The sequence below is a fragment of the Brienomyrus brachyistius genome, chromosome 9 (assembly GCF_023856365.1).
Source record: "Brienomyrus brachyistius isolate T26 chromosome 9, BBRACH_0.4, whole genome shotgun sequence".
Taxonomy (NCBI): Eukaryota; Metazoa; Chordata; class Actinopteri; order Osteoglossiformes; family Mormyridae; genus Brienomyrus; species Brienomyrus brachyistius.
The window spans coordinates 7,793,742-7,815,937 of record NC_064541.1 but is presented as its reverse complement, the minus strand read 5'-3'; the positions used below and the strand labels follow the sequence as shown (position 1 = coordinate 7,815,937).

The 22,196-nt window shown below is 42.5% G+C and overlaps 1 protein-coding gene and 1 non-coding gene across 5 annotated transcripts in view; both read right to left on the bottom strand.

The window, feature by feature from the left end:
• The window catches only part of atg5 (ATG5 autophagy related 5 homolog (S. cerevisiae)), a 31,970-nt gene extending 20,819 nt beyond the window's left edge, over positions 1-11,151 (bottom strand). Inside the window, exons 1-6 of one of the 4 annotated variants that reach the window (XM_049026847.1) lie at positions 11,095-11,151; positions 8,248-8,403; positions 7,571-7,698; positions 7,050-7,128; positions 5,695-5,857; positions 2,081-2,175 (exon numbers count right to left, since the gene is read on the bottom strand). In XM_049026847.1, the coding sequence (XP_048882804.1) occupies positions 2,081-2,175; positions 5,695-5,857; positions 7,050-7,128; positions 7,571-7,698; positions 8,248-8,355 (573 nt within the window). In that variant the 5' untranslated portion in view covers positions 8,356-8,403; positions 11,095-11,151. The other 3 variants (XM_049026848.1, XM_049026846.1, XM_049026845.1) reach the window with 3 other exon arrangements.
• trnae-cuc (transfer RNA glutamic acid (anticodon CUC)) lies at positions 9,335-9,406 on the bottom strand. Its single transcript has one exon. It is a non-coding gene; the product is annotated as a tRNA-Glu (tRNA).
• Positions 11,152-22,196: the final 11,045 nt, after the last annotated feature.

The following is a 22,196-nucleotide window of genomic DNA, read 5'->3' as shown; positions in this document are numbered from 1 at the left end:
GACAGCCATGTCCTACGGCTTGGCCTGTGGCCTACCCAACTGCAGGTCTATGACCTCACCAACACAGACACCAACAAAGGCAGAAGCCATCAATCATGTCGGAGAGACCTGGACAACATGCACAGTTCCCAGTGCCTCTCCAGTCCTCCTCTACCAGCACCATTGAATGGGGTCCCAGCTGACACTTATGGCCGAAGCTCACAGGGCACCACATGAGAGAGCAAAGTGGGCACCCGTCACGTTCAAAGCAGGGGTGAATCTCGCCGCAGCATGAGGTGTGACGGCAGACTGCGGCTGTGGCCGGTGGGCCCTGGGGGGGCAGCGCCGCTGCTCTCACAAGCTCTTCACTGTATCCCTACAGAGTTTTTCCATACTTGGCTGCCAGATTTAAGGGCAAGACAACAAGGAGCATGAGGCAACGTGCTTGGTTGGGGGAGAGCAAATGACGTACAGCGTGATCAGCTGGGGCAGCTTGGATGTTGCTCCCTAATCCCGGGGCCTGCGGTGTTCCCGTTCCCCCTCAACCCGAAGGAGGGGGTGTAAAAACAAGAGAGAGAGGAGGTGTGACCACAAGCCCCTCCAGGCCCAGCAAGAGGAGGTGCAAGAGCCTTACTGGAAATGAGGTATGAAAGTGACGAGCAACCGCCTGCTGGTCTGAGGTTCTCAGCCTTGGCTGGGGAACAGCCAGCTCTCTGTAGCCAGCAGGCAAACCCAACAACGGTGGCTTTGCTGAGGGACTCTTTCCCAGTCTCTGTTGGGCCCTCTGTCTACCCATAACTGACCTGAAGCGTCAGATCTGACCAAAAAAGGGGGTCGATAAAAAAATAAATCCAGAATCATGCGACGCGTAATAATGTTCTTCTCAGCGCCATCTGCTGGAAGTAATCAGCATTACAAAAAGTTGGCATAGTCCTTGTTCGAGTCTGAGGTGTGCTATTGCAGCAGTGAAAAGTCCACCTGGATTAACACAATTTACAGGAAATAGTTTATAAATGCAAACAACCAGCATAATTTGTAAGTTCCATTGCCATGTGATTACTAAGGTGTTTACCGTACTATATAATTCATATTAGGTTAGAATACGTGCACGCCTACTCCAGTACTGAACAACAGCAATGGCTGCAAGCATACGATGACAGTTACACATTAGGACAGGATCCATCTATCCTCACTGCGTTTCTCCATAATCACTTGTAAGGTCACGGTGGGTCTGCAGCCTATCACAATAAGACTGGGGTATGGGGCAAGGGTCACCCTAGCCATGACCAAACATAACACTACGGGGACCTACTAAGGGCAATTTACAGGAAGGAATTCACCCATACAGCAGAAACACAGTTGGCACCATGACTAAAACGCCGCTCTGCTCCAGTTACCCCCGACCTGAGAAATTACTTAAAAATGAACCAAATGCCCATACTGAGACCCCCCCACTACTGCTGAATGGCTCATCAGAAAAGCAGCTTTACAAGATTTGTGGGTGACAAATAAAGACATCAATCTGAAGTGACGTAACCTAGCTGACTATATTTATAGAGTAGTAAGTCGCTTTGTATAAAAATGACGATGATCTTAATCGTCATCACCATCAGACAAACATCTAAGGATGAAAGGGCCTTACTTAAAAAGTGGGGACATAGTACTTTTCATGGTCTCCTTGGGGAGAAGTGATCCAAAACAGGTAAACAAATTAATCAAAGTCTACAAGACAATAGTTTTCTTACTATGTAAGCACCCTTACTAACACCTCACCCCTTCTCGGGCAGGGTTTTTGAGGCAGGGTTTGGTAGGAATAAAAACAAGCATGACTAGTGGAAAAAAATGGCTTTTCCAGACCACTAAAAACCCCGGTTCCACCTCATTGCAGCATGGCATGCTGGGAGAAAAGTGGCAAATGTCTTTGCCAAGTTCGTGTATTAGGGACCACCTGCACTGTGTGTGCGGTGAACACATTTGTTGGCTCACAAAACAACTGCTTTACCTAGCATGGATTGAGAAACAGTCCCCAACTGCTCAGGTCATGAGTTCAAGACCGAGTTGTCTGCACCTGCATCTGATCGCAATGCTCACGATGTCACACCTGGTATATCCTGAAGGGAATGTAGCGAAAGCCTCTCTCTTCGACAGAGTACTCCATCAGCTTCCTGTTCATGGCCCAGAACTGGTCAAATTTATCTGAGGAGCAAGAGAAGAAAAACAAGCATCAGGAGGAGACCTTTTCTCCAGTGGTATCTCTATTGAAATGGGAAACTATGGCAACAGACGATACAATGTCAGTTTGTAAGACTCGTATAATACCAAAAGTCAATTCCTGGACACATTTAAAAATTCGGATGTCCCTGCACGTGTCACAAATATTAAAACAGCAGATGAAAGTGTGTAGGAAACCTGACACCAGTTATCACGTTTTCATTAAAAATAAAAGAACTTCTATTTTGGTGATTACAGTTGCGTGTTTTGAAGATGATTAAAACTATGCATTTTTTAGTTGACACTTTTACTGAAAACACAAACAAGGCTTTCTGCTACCTAGATGTTTTATTTGCTCAGTTTTGAATGAATTAGAATATATATATTTCTTGCTTTAAATACATATATATCAATTATACTGAACACTTAAGAATTACACCATGCAGTTAAACTTCCAGAGAAAGCACAGGTGTTCTCCGAATTAGCCGTTAAAAGTAACTTCACTTCAGCTCTCTTTCAGAGCCGAGGTTCTGCATCAGTACCACTGGCGTGGGTCCTACCAACACGGTTTTACTGTCGATTCTCCACAGTGAAAGCTGACAGGTGAGGCTAACGGGCGGCCGACCGTCACCTGACACGTGCAGCTGGGCCTGGCACGGACCAGCTGGCAAGAAAGCAGTTACCATATACTAGCCTGCTCATGTGCGCTGACCCACCTAATCACATGAATGATCGAGTAGGAAATACTTTATATGGCCACAGGAGGAGCTGAAATTACGAAAAAGAAAAATCGATTCTCATTATTTAAACTACACCAAATGTTAACCCAGAGTAAACATGCGACGTGACTGACTGATGTCATCACAAAACCTTGATAGCAACTGAGATGATTAAAAATAAAAATAAACACAAAACAGTAGCCTGTGCGTGTCCGCACATCCACCCATCATTCTCAACAGAAATGGATAATTCAGAAAGTCAAAATCCAGACCAAGATTTTGTTTCAACCGGCCAATTGAATACTCTGTGACTCAAGTGGTTGGTTGAAACAAAATCTTGGTCTGGATTTTCCCTCTAAGGACCTGAACTTTCCACCTCTGACAAACACCGTTCTCACGTCTCTGCTGCCACACATGCAGGTTTCACTTATACTATCAAGAGAAAGGTTACCATGTGCTAAGTTTCGCCTGATTTTACTTTCCTCTTGCATAAAAACAATCTCTTTGGTAGAGAAGGTAAAGGAGCCAGAACTATGGAGAGCGGATCCATGAGGATGACTGAGACACCTGAAGGTTCCGCCGCATGGGCCGTGCCGATCGCAGCCACATGGCCTATGAGCCAGTGGAAAACACTAGTTTATCTGCTGATCTGCTGACCTTGTGGTAAAACAGGAAGACTTTGTGTCTTCTTTCGGAAGAAGTCTTCTACTACACTGACAGGTTGTGAAGTCCTACATATTTCTCAATGTTACATCTTGCTCGTCCAGAACAACATCACAAGGGAACCTGGAGCTTAACCCAGTCTGTATCTCATGTCTTTGGACAGAGTTCCTGAAAGAAACCAGTGCGACATGGTGAGACTGCAGGCTAATGCTTACTGCAGTGCTTAGTAGGTGCCCAGCCAGGGGTAACCACTTATTCAGGGTGGCAGGGAGTCCGGAGCCTATTCTGGAGACAGGGAACAACCCAGCATGGGGTGGCCAAGCCATGCACACCTATGGGCATTTTGGTAACTCCAATTAGTGTCAACACGCTTTTGGACTGTGGAGGGAGGGGCCTGGAGAAAACCTCGACACACATGGTGTAGACTTGAACCCAGGGGTGTGAGGTGACAGTGCTCACCACTGCACCACAGTGTCGCCGACATTAGGTCTCTTTATTAGGTAATTGCTTAGAAGCTCGTGCTGTGATACTGCTTACAGTATAACCAGGCATTTACCAAAAGCACAGCCTAGCCGACTGGACGCGCGCCGTTCACCGTTTACCCAACTTGTATGTTACTTTAGACAAAAACATGTGCATAATAAAAACCAATGTGAATGTAAATAAATGCGCTACCCATGGAGTTACAGTTACAGTGTCACACCAGCCCACTAACTTCAAACTAATATCGAAATTAAGGTGAGAGAAGCTAAAGCAGCATAGCCAGCAGCCGTAGGGGAGGGGAGCTGGACACTGGAGGGGTGCTGGCGGGTGTCAGTCGCTCAGCACATCTCCAGCAGCTGGTTCACATTCACAGACATCGTTTCACAACTGCAGGTGTCTCTGGACGGGAACTAGGGCCAGGTGACAAGCTGCTTCAGAGACTAAATTTAGCATGTGAAAGTTTTCAGTATGGATTCCGCTTCATTCCACAAAGACCCTTTCTCAGCTCTCTGATTTTGTAAAACAAGCGGTGGGGTGTGAAAGGTGCAAAGAGAAATGACCCTCGTCCATCGCTGCCCTTCTGCATTTCGGCGACGGTCAGCGATGAACTCGGAAACACCTGATAGCTTATTGCAGCCAAGCACAAGGGCAGCTGGTGTGGCAAACCTTTAAATTACAGGCTTTGTAACTATCAGGGAAGAAGCCCGAATCTTTTCCCAGGTAAGCAACTGGGTTTGGATATATTGAAAATGTCCCAAAAAAACTTATTTCTATAATTGGGTTATTATGTAGACAAATAAAAAGCACGACGATTTAGTAAACGTAGAAAAACCAAGCGGCACTCCATCCAAGAGGAGTTTAGGACCAGGTACACCAAAAGTAATCTTATTTACATTTAAGCATAAAAAAAAAATCAGACCATCTGCTGGATTCAAAATATTAGTTTTTTAGTAATTTAATAACAGCAGATGGTGAAGGGAGTGCAGCCAAAGCTAGCCGAGAGGGACTGTTTACTGCTTGTCCAGTAAAAACAGACCTGTTGATGATCTGGCTTTAATTATGCCGCAATGGAAAAGCTGCGTCACCTAAGTGTATTTCTTATGGCCGCAATCGACATTCACATCATAGCCCGGCTGTTCCTGCAAGCTTAATCAGAGGCGCGGAATGTCGTAAAACAAAGATCATCCCGTATGCAAGACCCCAGACAAAGCCCTTCTGGCACATGAAAGGACAAAACAAGGCCGAAGACCCCCCACCTACATCGAAAAGCGGCAGTCATGCAATCCTGAACCCCACCTCAAAAGGCCCCGAATTGGCACTCTCTATTAGGATAACTAATTAATTCCTATACCTGCCCAGAGAGATGTAACCAAGTCCATGATAACTGACGATGAACCAATTTGACAGCGCAAATTAAATCTTTGGATATTACAGAATAGAAAATAATTCCGCACCTGTTATAAATGATAGAAATTAAATAAAGTGTTGTATTCTAAAGATATCATAACTATTTTCAAGCCATAAAAGCCCTGGATTAGACCACCTGCTATATAATCCTAAAAGGCAGCAGGAAGAACCATATAGTGCCACCTCTAACCCCTCCCCCCCGGTACTGAGAATGGTATCACCCATCACACACCATTCTGTAGGCCCATCCACAGCTGTTTGTGGTCCTTCTTCTGCATCTCATTGACCACAGCACCCTTGTGCTTCAGCGCGTCGGCCTCTTTGATGCAGGACATGAAATGCGCCTCAATCACAGAGTTGGAGGGACAGTGCAGCAGGTCTTGCAGGGGGAAGTTCTGCAATCACAACAAAGTCTGCCTTTTAAGCAAGGCCTGGTTACACTCGGCTCCCCCACGTCTGGCTATGTGCCGTTGAGTCAGACCAAATTCAATGATGGTAAATGGACCATTTCAAGGAAAAATATTTGGTTGTTACCCACAAAAGCAAGCAATCTGGTGCTGTTCTGCATTGCAAATAAGATGTTACACACAAATAAGACATTGTAACACTAAAAAAAAGATTAATAGGGTAAAAAATCCAGATAATCTGAAAATTGCATTGCTATATATGCGGATTTAGTTAGCTATAGACAGCTATTTCACACCCAAAGAACCTTCTGCGGTTATGTGGTTATTCCTCAAATTCCAGCAATTCTGAGGAATTTTATCCTGTTTAAGTTTGTGCAGGAATACAGCTGATTCACCGTCAAATGTTTGGGCAAAAAATTATTGCACATAAGCAACAAAAAGAAAACCTTGCTGTTTTATACTAAGAAAAAACTAGTTATTTCTTTTAGCAGTAGATCTGCCACCTATCTTGTCATCGTCCATTAATTGCATTTTCCCTGGGCATCTATGCGACAAATACATAGCATAGCACCCCCCCCCACCTCGGCACTGGCCACTGTAATATTATTAGCTATTTATTCAGTCCGCTGTATATATTCACAACCTTTCTGCTGCTGTATTTATTGTTCACATACACACTGCACTATGCATATAAATGCTTGTGTCCAGCCCCTCTGTTTGGCACCAGCCTGTGTCTTGGACTTTTAAGTTTTGTGAAAACCCTCCCCATATCGCTTATGGTATGCATGCTGCACTGTGAACTTGGGAGGATGTTATTTTGAGTCACTGTATACCTGTATATGGATGGTATGACGATAAAGCCCATTTGACTAGCTTTGCTTTGTTAGATTTACTGAAAAAGAAAGTGAACACTGACATCTAGTGGTGACCATCTGCTTTCCCACACCTTTACAAGTTTGTGAAATTCTTAAATTTGAAAATATACAGGCTTATGCAAAATTGACAGACAGGCAAATGACTTAAACAGCATTAAATATGCTGATAAAAGCCACTGAGTAAGGATATCCAATTAATAAGAGGATATAAAAAAAGAGGACTGGAAGAGAGGAATCTCCAGCGATAGCTTAGCATTTTGCTAAGGCTCCGAGTGAAAGTAGGGATGCTTAGGGAGTTAAAGTACCTTGAAATGCACAATGATACTCCAGGGGAGTGCAGTGTTAGAGGCGTGAAGATCATACAGCAGTCCTATCGGGTAGTGCCTGAAAACCACCAATCACAAGAAAATCACAATGTTATCCTTTCATAATATTTGTGTGGCTTTTAGTTATTAAAAATGAGGTGCACACTTCCAGGGATTCATAATGATTTGCATCATATTGTACATATTACTGCAACAACTCATAAGACGATTACTGCAACTCTCACACCACCATGTGGAATACATCTGTAAAAAAGTAGTTTTTACAGCGGATTATTTTTCAGACACTATACACCTTACATTTATCACACAGGCTTGTAACCGTATGGATGTAATCATACTCAACACTACCAGCAGGATCGGTGGACAAACTAATAATTCAGCTGCATGTAATAATTAATATACCACATCTGCCAAACACATTCAAAAGCACTTTTTGGATTTAACAATGAGTAACATTCAAGGGTCACCAGTTGACGACGTTTATTCTCCATAGCACCCACCATTTCAACGCCGTCCCTTCATACTCAAACCACATCTCCTCCACGTCATCTGGTTTCATCACCTTCTGGAAGTGTTTTTTCACCTTGTCTGTGACTAGTGTCAGGTAGCTGACTCTTGGCAGGAGCAGCTGCATAGATGTGGCAAGTTTTAGCAAGTAAGTGAACATAAAAATGCAGGGAAATGCTAATTCCAAAATCTAACCGGCATACTACAACCACAATTTTCATCAACCCAAGAATACTTCAGAGGAAATTAACAAAAAGTAATAATTACAAATAAAAGATGTCCGATCCAGCCCCCAAACCTAGCCAGGCCAAATATCTTTTCTGTTCCACCACCGAAACCCCTGATTTTACTTGGTAGCTAATTATAGAGTCCTACATTACCTGCCGCAGACATGCTGTTGTTGCACTAGAATAAAAATAAGAACTGGCCGGGGGGGCTGAGGACTCAGTTGGAAGCCACGGAACTCAGACTTCCATTTCCGTATAAGCTGTGATGAAGACAGCAGCCGTAATATATAGGATAATTTTGAATAGTATTCTTTAAACACCAGCTAGAGCTCAAAATGAAACGCCGTCATAATTCACCAGACATGCACTATGAGCACCAGTTTAGGTTCACGTATGGTATGTTGGCTTGCCACACTTGATGAAATCAATTTGCCTATACTTACGTAGAAGGGTTCAGCCTCCCGTTCGGTCACCTCGTCCTGGTGGAGTGTGAAGCAGGTGGGAATCCGGCCGAACCACACATCCCGCAGCACGTCTTTGTCATCTGCCATGGTCCAGCGGCTGGGGGGGGCACATACACGGTGTCTGGTAGCTACAACCTAAACGAAACCAACAGCAAAGGATTTCGAGTACCTCGTTATCTATAAGCTATGCATCAAAACAATGACTATCATATGACTATGCATTTAACTTTTAACTTGATCACATTAAGTTGCCAGTTTATCTAGTTAGCAAGATCAAGTCAGCTTCATTATTTATGGTCAACCAATCGCTATTAGATCCAAGTCTCCCAGGTTACTGACTGCTGAGACCCTTACATGCGTGTTTTAAGCTACAATAGTGACACTTGCTAGATGACCTGAAGTTATTACTAACCCAGTCTTGATAGCGTTCACCTAGCTTTGGTATTATAATGGTGACTCGCAACTAAAACAACAAAATTAAGCTAGTTATTATTCTGGCAGGACTGACAACGTCACCCGATCACAGTGAAGTTCTATTCTATACGCTTGCTTCCTGGTTAAATACCTGCTGTAGATTACATACTTTAGATAGCGTTAGCCATCTTTGGCAACTGCATATTCACAGAAAGGGTGCGAAATCGCTGTAAAACGGCCTAGCAATGCAACACTGTTATGGCTATTGATAAATTTGCACCGGAAAACACATACGACGTGCCTTTCATTTGCTACACCAGTAACCATCTTACTTTTTAAAGAGTTATCAGCAATCTGTTAACACATCCACTTGCGACGAGAAGGCCCCACTGTTGTCATTTAGCTCCCTGGACTTCACGCAGTCAAAGAAAATAAGAGAAGAAGGTGTCCTGCTTCATCGAGGTGTTCCCTTTGGAAACACTGACACCTAGTGGTCAAGTGGCTTGCCAATGTGAAATTTATTTATTTATTTATTTAACTATATTGGTGTTTAAAAGATTATGCTTATCAATAATTGTACTTTAAAAGTCCATGCTATTATATAAAGTAAAATACATTCATTTAAGAATTCACAAAATAATAAAAGTAACACTTCCCTGACCGGGAATCGAACCCGGGCCGCGGCGGTGAGAGCGCCGAATCCTAACCACTAGACCACCAGGGATGACGTTCAAATTTTTTTCTTCAAGATGTATATAACATTACTGAAACTGGTGAAACATTGCTTTTAGATCATTTTGGTTCCTACATGTTTTGTTTTTTTCTGTTATACAGTTTGCTATTATATGTATTTAATAAGTGGCAGTGTAAAGATGGAGGAATCAATCAACATACAAGCCTCTGTCCTATATTTATGCCAGATAATATCAGTTTGACATTGTATAGAGCAAATTATTGTTTTCACATTAGCATTCACATTCAGCAGTACTTTTATGTTAAGCAAATTGTATGTGTAACTTACATTTGTAAATATTCTATTGGTATTGGCAAGTTAGTATTTACTGTGAAGCCCTGTTAGAGCTTGAATAGATTGCAGCTGTAAGTTTGTTGTATTTCTTTCCTATTTTTTCATGCAGCAATCTTGCATTGAAATGTTTTATTTCAGTCTTTGCCTGTGCGTTGAAGTTGCACTATATCAGAATTCAATGTACATTTGGTCACTAAGGTTTTAACGGAAGTACGGAAAAGACATTTCATTTGAGTTTCAAGGCAAACTGGGAAGCAGCTGTGCCTAAACAGAATTTTGATTTATAACATCTTGGCAACAGTGAAGCAGAGGCATTTGCCGGTTTTCATCTGCATTAAATGCGCCTACATATGTGCAATGTTTGACCCACTGCAGTGCAGTCCAACTTACAGAGACTCTGCCACTCAAAACATGCTGCCACCCTCCTCCCTTATTACGAAAGCTTATGGTTAGAATTTCAGGATCCAAGTCCAGGATCCATTTCTGCTCCAAAATTGCAAAGGAAAGGTAGACAAAAAATATGTGGTGACCTTCGATCTTTCAGTTAAAAGCCAATCCTTCACTAGCACACATAATGGGCATCGTTGCCTGAGATTAGCAGATGGAAAATAAGCAAGTTAAGAAGATAGACTTGGAAAGATGAAGTGGCTCTAATCACCAGACAGTATGCTGCATTCTGCGAGGTGACTTGACCGTCTGCTACTTTTCGGTTGTTTTGTAACTGCGAACCATTTCCTTCTCTAGAAAATGTTCTGCACTTGCATAATTAGTAATTGTTCTGAAACTCTTCTGTTTAGTTTTGTTCACGAGATAATGTGAAAAGGTTTGCTCATATCCGACCAGATGACCTATTTCCAAAGTAGCCGCCATGCCTGTACTCACCAAAACTAAGCAGTACATGAGGTAATATGGCTAATTCATTAAAACTCTTTGGATTCTGGTTTACTTCAGTCCTGTATGTTTTTACCAAATTGGGTTCTTTAGATTAAATCTGGCAATTTTGTAATAAAGTAAATAGGAGTTAATCCAATTACACCATTCATTTGTAGGCATGTTGATAAATTTAGCGGAACTGCTAAAGGCACTGCTTCAGGTCAAAGTAGACACCCCGAACAGTGACAATTGTTACTATTCTGCTTAAAATCATAATACAGCAAGCCATGAAATATTAACTCATTTTAACTTTTGAACATTCAACCATAGACCAATTACAGTGGGTCAAAGAAATCCTTCACAGCACTGCTCAAATATCACATCGCAAACTGATTCCAGTACAACCCAAAGAATGGGACTAACTCAGTACTCACTCAGTACATAAATTCCAAATAAATAAAGATAGTAACATTTAATTACTGAGTATCTATGTGTCAAGCATCATGGTTTACCTTTGAGACTGCCTTTGATTTTAAAAAAATTTTCTCACGTGCTGTCCTGTTCTCAAACCAAGCAAAGACAAAATGACAACCATTTACCGCTCCCCCGCCCCCTTTATAAACTGAATTCTGCAACTACATCAATACATCCAGTTCACCACCTGATGGGGTAATTCAGACAAAATTAATTTCTCCCTGCCAGAGTCACAATATGAGTTACACTTGAGGTTACCCTTAATGTGATGTAATCTTTCCCTATATTGACATGCACATTTACACAAACCTTATTGACAAATGTTTATTAGAATATTGTCTATATTATTAATTTGCTAATTTTACATTCTTTAATATAGGAATATGTAGGGATGTAAACTCTCACACATTTGGTGTAACACACTTTTTAAGACTCTCAAGCTCACGCAAGAAATTTTATGGTATATCCATATTAAGAACATAAGAACATAAGAACTATACAAACGAGAGGAGCCATTCGGCCCATCAAGCTCGCTTGGGGAGAACTAAACTAATAGCTCAGAGTCGTTAAAATCTTATCTAGCTCTGATTTAAAGGAACCCAAGGATTCAGCTTGCACTACATTATCAGGAAGGCTATTCCATACTCTGACTACACGGTGTGTAAAGAAGTGCTTCCTTAAATCCAGCTTGAAATGTTCTCCCGCTAATTTCCACCTATGGCCACGAGTTCGTGTATTTAAACTAATGCTGAAGTAACTATTTGGTTGAACAGCATCCAAACCTGTTAGAATCTTATATACCTGGATCATGTCCCCCCTCAGTCTCCTTTGCTTGAGACTGAACAGATTTAGCTCAAGTAACCGTTCCTCGTATGACATTCCTCTAAGACCAGGAATCATTTTTGTGGCCCTACGCTGCACCTTTTCTAAGGCCACAATGTCCTTTTTAAGATATGGTGACCAAACCTGCACACAATATTCTAGGTGAGGTCTCACCAAGGAATTGTATAATCTTAGCATTACCTCCCTTGACTTAAACTCCACACATCTGGAGATATACCCCAACATCCTATTGGCCTTTTTTATTGCTTCCCCACACTGGCGAGAATGGGACATGGAAGCATCAACATACACACCAAGGTCTTTCTCATGATCAGCTACCTTTATTTCAGTGACACCCATGAAATACCTGTACTTTATATTTCTGCTCCCTAGATGGAGTACCTTACATTTATCGACGTTAAATTTCATCTGCCAGGTATCGGCCCAGTCACTAATTAAATCAAGATCCCGCTGTAGCTGCTGAGCCACTAATTCAGTATCTGCTACACCACCCACCTTGGTGTCATCTGCAAATTTCACCAGTTTACTGTATATATTGGTATCCATATCATTTATGTAAATTAGGAACAATAGTGGTCCTAAAATCGAACCCTGCGGTACCCCACTATGAACGCAAGCCCACTGTGACATTGTGCCTCTTATAACTACTCGCTGTTTCCTATCTGTTAACCAGTTATCAATCCAGGTCGCTACGGTACCTAAAATACCTGCCGCTTTGAGTTTAAGTAGGAGCCTCTTGTGGGGGACAACATCAAAAGCCTTTTGGAAATCTAAGTAGATGACATCATAGGCCTTCTTATCATCAACTTCCTGAGTAGCTTCCTCAAAAAACTCCAACAGATTTGTTAAACAGGATCTACCTCTCCTAAATCCATGCTGGCTATCCCGCAAAATGTTATTACTTTATTATAAACCCAGCATTAGCTATTTCAAAAGTGTTGGGGCAGTTTGTAATAAAAATGTTACATAGGTCTATATGTAAATGCATGTGCAGTCTCTCGAACTGAAAATCTCCCTCCAGCCAGTGGACCGAAGCCAACTCTGGATTTGGGAGACTCTTCCATGACAAACCAAAAATTTTAGGTTTCATGGTGCTTTCACTTAACAGTCAGGGGCTTCAAGTGAACCGAGCAAAGGTGGGTGTGAAATCGCTGTAGCAAATCAGTGCCGAACCCCTTACCTCCCTAAACATTCCCACCCTCAGCTCTGCGTGGGAGTTTGCAAATTTTCTCTATTCCAAGGTGTAGTGAAATGGCGTCTCTATATTACTTAGTGTGAGAGGGAGTTCCCAACACTGAGATAGCATGTTGCTTGCCGTGTTGTCTCCATTGTGATCTGCATTTCCCCATATTGGATACACAGTAAGGATCACCATGATGTATACTCAGTGACAAAAAAATGTTAAGTGCTTGAAAATGAAATAAATCTGCAAGTGGTGAAAGGCCATGTGACTGTATCGCAATGATTATCACATGAGGTCAAATGGATAACAGAGTTGGCTGTATGGGCACACTTCTGGTCCCACGTCAGTAGGGTGCGGCAGCCCCCCAGCCCTGGATATGGAAGTGAGTCGTACATCCATTGTACCCTTTCCTGCTGCAAGTTGGCCCACAGCTCTTGTAACTGGTCTTTGAGATCCTGCAGATTGGCACTGGGTCTGAGTTGATGTCCGAGCTGATCCCACACATGCTCGATTGGGGAAAAGTCGGAGGACCTGGCTGACTACAGGAAGACTTCAGCATAAACCAAGCAGTCCATAGACACACATGCCATGTGTGAATGAGCATTGTCTTGGTGAAAGACAGTACCAGGGTCCACTCTCAGGAGGGGTAAGACAATCCCCACACAATGTCACTGGCATAGCGCTGTGCCATCAGGGTCCCCCAAATCACTACCAGAGATGACCATACCCTATGGCTCCCACACCATGATGTCATAACCTATGGCTCCCCACACCATGATGTCATACCCTATGGCTCCCGACACCATGATGTCATAATCTATGGCTCCCCACACCATGATGTCATACCTTATGGCTCCCACAACCTGATGTCATAACCTATGGCTCCCCACACCATAATGTCATACCCTATGGCTCCCGACACCATGATGTCATAATCTATGGCTCCCCACACCATGATGTCATACTCTATGGCTCCGCACACCATGATGTCATACCCTATGTCTCCCCATACCATGATGTCATAATATATGGCTCCCCACACCATGATGTCATACCCTACGACTCCCCACACCATGATGCCAGGAGTAATGCCAGTGTGTCCCAGCACAACATTGACAGTATTGGTCCTCTCCCCTCGGCGCTGCTATACACACACACGACGGTCATCCATAGTAATGCAGAACCGAGATTCATTGCTGAACACCACTCGTCATCAGTCCATGCTTCCTGGTTACAGCAGCACTCCAAACGTCTCTGCACTGGTGTTGACGGCAGTCTACACATGGGATGGTGAATCTGCAGTAAGGCTGATGCCAGTTGTCAAAGCACGGTGTAGGATGACACAGGGTGTTGTAGAAAGTCCAATACCTGTTTCCGGATGGCAGGCGCACAATACAACGATCATCCCTTGGTGTGGTTTTTCTTGGGCGACCAGAACCCTCACAACATGCGTGGGTCCCCTCACATGCCAATTTCTTTCCAACTTCGGCCGATTCTGACATCTGCATGCCCCACGTGCCGGGCGATTGCACGATACGACCACGTGGCCTCATGCAAACCCACAATGTGACCTTTATTTTCTAATAAACTCTACTTCAGTTTTAGAGAAAACAATTAGGACAATGTGCTGAAATAACCCATCTGCAAAAGGCATGCCAAAACTAGATAAATTTTAACCAAGCAACTAGACTGTATAATCCATCCTATGTCATTAGCATTAACTTTTCTTAATATACAGTCCACAATCCAGACAAAATGACGCAACTAACTTCATTCAGAGCTGGTATTGAGAGATACTGCATTTTTATGCATTCCCCAGAAAACACAGTTATCAGTTTTTCATTATCTTTTTTAATTGAATTTGCGATACAAATTCAAAAAACCAGTGGTGAAACAACTGTACACTGGGCCCTGAGGCACAGCAGTTTCAGATGGTGAAATTTAAGTATCCTCCAAATATACCCATCATGCACTGCAGTAGTTAGCAAATTCCACAAACATGCTTTTTTATTATTAAATACAGGCCTCCGCAACAGTTTGACTACAAAACATTACAAACTATTACATTTCAAAATAGTATTAAGTATTGTGCCATTTTTTGTGTGTGTTAATTCCCACTTGGTGATACTGTACATAAAAATGAGAGATAAAAACGTAGCATGTTAAGTTGCTACAATAGGCCTAACATCAGTGCCTCAATCTGCATGAATACTTCACAACATATATATGAAAATTGCAGATGGAAGGGGACCCTTAACATTACTTGGGAGCGGGCCCTACGGTGGCTGCCCCTGCAACAGACTGTGTAAATTGTTCGTGAAATTTAATGTATTTGACGTTGAGCTAAATAACTTGAATCCAGGAACTAATGTACTGGAGGGCCAGTGGAGCAAAATCCAGCCATTAAAAAGTGCAGAAGGACTAGGTCTGGTCTAACCAAAGGCAAAATGCTCCTTATGCTTTCATACAGTACTGCCAGTTCTCAGTCATGTGATAATGTGTGAAAGTTTATGATCAATGAGTTGTCTCCAAACTGTTCCACATAAAGCAGCCTTTCTCCACTTGTGGTTGTTTAACCTAGTTTGATGCAATGTAAAGCAATGAAAAGTAAGTAGGTAACATATAGACTGTGGGTTTCGAAGTTCCATTTCTCCCATACCATTTATGACGTCATCACATTCAGTGCAGGCGGTTACAGTTCTGACTGTTTAATCTGCTAGCAATGGGTCGCTTTGTTGGTATTCATTGGGCTGGACAAAACAGTGGTAGACCATTCATCGTAATCCTACAAATTCTAAGTTTAGAAGTCTATGTGCTAACATCATCAGGTCATAAGCTTCCTGCATTACCTAGTCTGTGAAGTGCGTGTAGATGACCGTATCTGTGTAGTTAGTGTAGATCCCTGTATCTGTGTAGTGCGTGTAGATGGCTATATCTGTGTAGTGCGTGTAGGTGGTCGAATCTGTGTAGTGCGTGTAGACGGCCGTATCTGTGTAGTGCGTGTAGGTGGCCGTATCTGTGTAGTGCGTGTAGACGGCCGTATCTGTGTAGTGCGTGTAGATGGCCGTATCTGTGTAGTGCGTGTAGATGGCTGTATCTGTGTAGTGCATGTAGGTGGCCGTATCCATGTAGTTAGTGTAGACGGCTGTATCTGTGTAGTGCGTGTAGGTGGCCGTATCCGTGTAGTTAGTGTAGACGGCTGTATCTGTGTAGTGCGTGTAGACGGCTGTATCTGTGTAGTGCGTGTAGACGGCCGTATCTGTATAGTGCGTGTGGATGGCCGTATCTGTGTAGTGCGTGTAGATGGCTGTATCTGTGTAGTGCGTGTAGGTGGCCGTATCCGTGTAGTTAGTGTAGACGGCTGTATCTGTGTAGTGCGTGTAGGTGGCCGTATCCGTGTAGTTAGTGTAGACGGCTGTATCTGTGTAGTGCGTGTAGACGGCTGTATCTGTGTAGTGCGTGTAGACGGCTGTATCTGTGTAGTGCGTGTAGATGGCCGTATCTGTGTAGTGCGTGTAAATGGCCGTATCTGTGTAGTTAGTGTAGATGGCCGTATCTGTGTAGTGCGTGTAGGTGGCCGTATCTGTGTAGTGCGTGTAGATGGCCGTATCTGTGTAGTTAGTGTAGATGGCCGTATCTGTGTAGTGCGTGTAGGTGGCCGTATCTGTGTAGTTAGCGTAGATGGCCGTATCTGTGTAGTGCGTGTAAATGGCCGTATCTGTGTAGTTAGTGTAGATGGCCGTATCTGTGTAGTGCGTGTAGGTGGCCGTATCTGTGTAGTGCGTGTAGATGGCCGTATCTGTGTAGTTAGTGTAGATGGCCGTATCTGTGTAGTGCGTGTAGGTGGCCGTATCTGTGTAGTGCGTGTAGATGGCCGTATCTGTGTAGTTAGTGTAGACGGCTGTATCTGTGTAGTGCGTGTAGACGGCTGTATTTGTGTAGTTAGTGTAGATGGCCGTATCTGTGTAGTGCGTGTAGGTGGCCGTATCTGTGTAGTGCGTGTAGATGGCCGTATCTGTGTAGTTAGTGTAGACGGCTGTATCTGTGTAGTGCGTGTAGACGGCCGTATCTGTGTAGTGCGTGTAGACGGCCGTATCTGTGCAGTGCGTGTAGACGGCCGTATCTGTGTAGTGCGTGTAGACGGCCGTATCTGTGTAGTGCGTGTAGACGGCCGTATCTGTGTAGTGCGTGTAGACGGCCGTATCTGTGCAGTGCGTGTAGATGGCTGTATCTGTGTAGTGCGTGTAGGTGGCCGTATCCGTGTAGTTAGTGTAGGTGGCCGTATCCGTGTAGTGCATGTAGACGGCTGTATCTATGTAGTGCGTGTAGATGGCTGTATCTGTGTAGTGCGTGTAGATGGCCGTATCTGTGTAGTGCGTGTAGATGGCCGTATCTGTGTAGTGCGTGTAGATGGCCGTATCTGTGTAGTGCGTGTAGGTGGCCGTATCTGTATAGTTAGTGTAGATGGCTGTATCTGTTTAGTTCGTGTAGGTGGCCGTATCTGTGTGAAGAAATTCTGCATGAAGAAGAAACACTGATGAAGATGGTATTCAAAAAATGCAAATAACAACATAAGAACAGATTTACGTGAGAGTCTATCTGGAATAAGGTCACATGAGGGATTCATTCTTGCAAATGTGCCTAACTAGTTTTTAGATGTAACTTAATAATGTTACTTATGGGACATAAAACCTGGTCTCTTTCTTAGACATGAGAGTGATTTTATTGTAGCTTTTCAGGATGTGGTCCAAACACCAGTTCCGTACAAGCTGCTTTACGTCTTTCTAAAGCCATAACATCACATAAGCCCATAAATGGTTAGAGGAGGTGGAGTTAGAATTTCCAGCGTCAAGCAGGATCAAAGGCACCTTTACGGAAAGTGGATAAATCGTCGAAAAAAAAACCCCGACTCAAAAACTCCCCACAAATGAAAAACACATTTGTGGGCTCAGAGCAAGTGATTACTCACCGAGGAAATGGAGAAAGTCAATCTACCCATGTTCACTGATGTGGCATTTCTGTGCCTTCAGGTAGTTTGCTATTATGTCAGCTTGCTTGTTTTCCTTTCCAGTTTATTGATTATTTATAGTTAATTATCCTTAAGTTGTATAGAGGGGAAAAATAGCTAAACTATCAAAATGAGGTAACACTTTAGATAAAAAGCTCTTCATAAACAGCACTTAAACACTGAATCATTAACATTCAATAAGAATGGACAAGCATAAAAATTTCATAACAACTATATAATCAATGATTCAGTCATTTGTGAATCATCCATCAATGGGGTATAACTGGGTATAAACTGTTGTGGAGATGTCACCAGACCAGAATATTGACTTAGAATTAAAAAAAAATAGCAGACTCACCATCTTAAATGCAAAAGCAGATGTCGAAAAGGAATGAGTGTAACCCTTCTCAAGAATACTTTGTTTAGTGTGTTGCATACAGTCCTTATCCCACTGTTGTTTAACTGTAGTACTGGAATCTACACTTGATGGAGCTGCAAGTTGATTCGGATAAGCTTTGGATTTTCCACACCAATAAAGAACCTTCCTGACATTTAATCTCGGACAGTTTTGTATAGGCAGCAGCATTAATTTAATGCTGTTTATTCACAGTAAACTGAATTATACTGATGTCAATATTATTGATAACCCCACCTTTTAAGAGCGGGGGGCAGTTCTCATTCCAGTATAGCAGCCAAAGCTTTAACTAATGTGTTTTTTTCCTCAAATCAATGTCTTTTATCTTAGGCGAAACAATCAAAATGGCAAACAAAGGCAATTCTGTTATCTCAGCCCCCTGCAGGGGTGTGTTAGCTTTTTTTTTTGCAGGTACTAGTTTAAAATCACTGGATGATTCCAGTTAGCAGTCTCAGAGTACGTTTCTTTATTACTATGGGTGAGGTGGAGCCGTAACTCAAAGTAGCGTGTTTTGTAAGAGTATTACTTTTACTGGTGAATATGTTTCCTGCAATATACTTGTATGTTTAGGAAGCAGCTTCCAAGTTCTGCTAGGTCTGCGGCCATTGAATACGGAATATTTAATGGGGAACAAAGCTATGCAAAACACCATAGAATCCAGTACAGAAAAGCTATCCAAATAACATCAAGACAGTCTAGGTGGAACTAAGTCTAAGTAGAAAATACAGCAGATTATTATGTGGCACCAAGGGAAACCATGATCAGTGAAGAAAGAGAGCAGGTCAGTGGTAGGACATTGTTAGTTCCTGGAAGAGACCGATCTTAAAAATTTCTTTATAGCTGTGAGGGATTCATTGTAAGTATGTGGTTTGTGGCTATAGGTCGCGCAGTGACCTGAAGCTGATAATCTCACGTCCTTGGGCTAGAACCTTTGAGAAGACACTATTGCAAAGACGCTTCTGGAAACAACCGGGACAACCCATTCTGTTATCTTGGCACGATCTGCAGCATTATGTACAGCACTTTTTACCAGCGGTGCACTGATGCACCTCAATCAGCAAATAAACAGCTGTGTCATTAGCTGTGGTGATTTGGCTGTTTACTTGCACACTAGTTTCAGTGGTAGGATCCCCCCAGTTTGTCATGCATGTTTCATATCATCTCTTTTGTAAAACCTACAAATATATTGTAATATTAGATATAGCTATTTTTATGACTTAATTTATATGTCAGCACTGGAAAAATGTTAGTAAAGTGAACGTTTTAATTATTATGGATGGAGACAATATCACAGTGCACAAGCCATGTTTTATTTCTTGGATGACTGGCTACAGTGGCAATGTGAGAATGTTTTAACCTCTTAAAAGTAGTTTCTGGGGGGAAACTATTTTTAAACTATGTAATGCTCTGTGACGTTGTCTTCCACTGCTGCACCACAAAGCAGAGGTGGGGGCAGTTTGAGGTTGCATGCACAGAAACATAACAGAAAAGGTTACAATACACCTCCAGCTAAGAGATCGTCCGCAGTACGAAATTCGGAAGTTGTGATTTAAAAAGTTTGTTGAATGCTGAGCCTTGGCTGCTGTTATACATCTGTATCGTACAGCTGTTTACCTGATTCAGTATTTTTTCATAACAAGCCATAAACAAGTGGTAAAGAAATTTTTGAACTCCAAATATCATCCATCCACCCATCCATCCACCCATCCATCCATCCATCCATCCATTGTCTACCACTTATCTCGGGTTGGGTCAGAGCAGTCTAAGCAGGAACGCCCAGACCCCCCTCTCACCAGCAACCTCCTCCACCTCCTCCAGTTATTCCCAGGCCAGTCAAGAGACATCTCTTCAGTGTGTCCCGGTTCTGGCTCCGGTTCTCCTCCCGGCTGAATATACCCTGAGGGAGACATCCAGGATGCGTTCTAGATAAATGCCTGAACCCATCCAGTAGGCCCACCACCTGATGGACAGGGTGTGGGGGTTGCGTTCAGTATAGATGGGGTGGCAGTTGAAGGCAGGGGGCCTCAGCAAGCCGATCGCCAGGGACCAAATCTGGCCCCAAATACCAGCTAATGCTAAATAAAAAATATCTTGATCTCATGCCACTTTAGTATTTTCTAGGCTTTTACGTTACACTTTGCGATTCTCTGCGGGCTTCGCCGGCGGCACTATAGTGTTATTTCGCATTCTTGGACACACTTGGAGTGGAGGTACTGCCAGTATTATCCTTTATAGTCGCAAGTTTGCATTACGTAGAATTAACATTTACTTTAAAAACATAAATCTTTTAATGTGATATAATATTTTATCGAAAATATGTAGTCAGCTGAATGAGACATTTCTCTGAAGACTTGTAGACGTTTTCACATGCAGTTCATACAGTATATGTGTGGCTCAGAATGTACCATCACTTAATTCTGATCGTTTAAATGAAGAGTTTCCAGCCTTTTGATGTTTGCAGATCCATCAGTGTCGTACCAAAATTTCCCAGACTGGAGGAGTGAGGGGTTGTGCCAGCGGATCCATTTCCCAAGTCTAATAATTCATAAATTCCTTTTATTTCAGACCTGAACATACAGATTTAAGCGGTCCTAAAAAATTAAAATGTCATTTTATTTATTTGTCTGTTTTTGTGTGTGTATTTATGCATTTATTGTTTGCTTGTTAATTTGGAAAATTAACTCGACAAAATCCCCAGTGATCTGCACCCCAGTCAGCACAATTTAAATGAAGTAAATTAGGAATAAAAAAAATTTGATGTGTTCTCCAGTTTAATCAGTTTCAAGGATACGTGATCGGTTTCACTGAACACTGCGTGAGATTAGCCTTTAGTGCCTCCTTGGTACTTATCTAGGACACGCTGGCTAGATGGAGTCACACAGAGCTGCAAGCCACCGAGACAGTGAATGTGTAATGAAACACACACATAAGTACCTTTTGTGGTAAACTTGATTTTTTTTCTTTCACAGTTAAGGTTTTGCTCATTATAATATATGAAAACAGCAGCATTTCTGTGCAAGTGTGTGTTTAATTTGTTAATATTTTTGGGAATGAGTAATGTGACACTCGCTTACTTTACTATTTGTAAAGTGCAGATTCTTCATATTCTTCCCCTGTGTCTTTTAGCTGACACTGTTCCATTTGCCTTTCTTACAGTAAGTAGGCCATTGTCGACACAAAAAAAGGAAATGGTTTTCCACAATAACAGGTGTGCAGAACAGTTAAACATGGTTTAAAGTTTAAAAGGTTAATAAAACTCATATAAAGGGGATGTTAGCAAGCCCAAGCTAAACTGATTTTTTTCTGCCTACCAGTGGGTCTTCATTTGGGAAAGAATAACTAACTGGTGAAGGAGTGCTTTCCACCACCTGAAATATATATTTCTATGGTTGGAAACTTCCTCTCTTTTGCCAGCCTCTTTTGCTAACTGGGTCAATGGCTTGCTGGTAAATCACCGTTTAAAAAAAACCATTAAATTGCCTTCATGTACAAAGTCAACGATGGATTTAGTTATTCATTATAATCTGAATATTTAATGGCTACTCTAAATATTGATGACACTGTATTTAGGTTGTTTCAACACTGGAAACGTCCCAGTGGTGTTCTGTTCTGTTCTTTGCAATGCCATTTGGTACGTTTTCCAGCCCCACTAGTTCTGATGAAAGTTCTGACTCCTCTCTTTAGTGTTTCC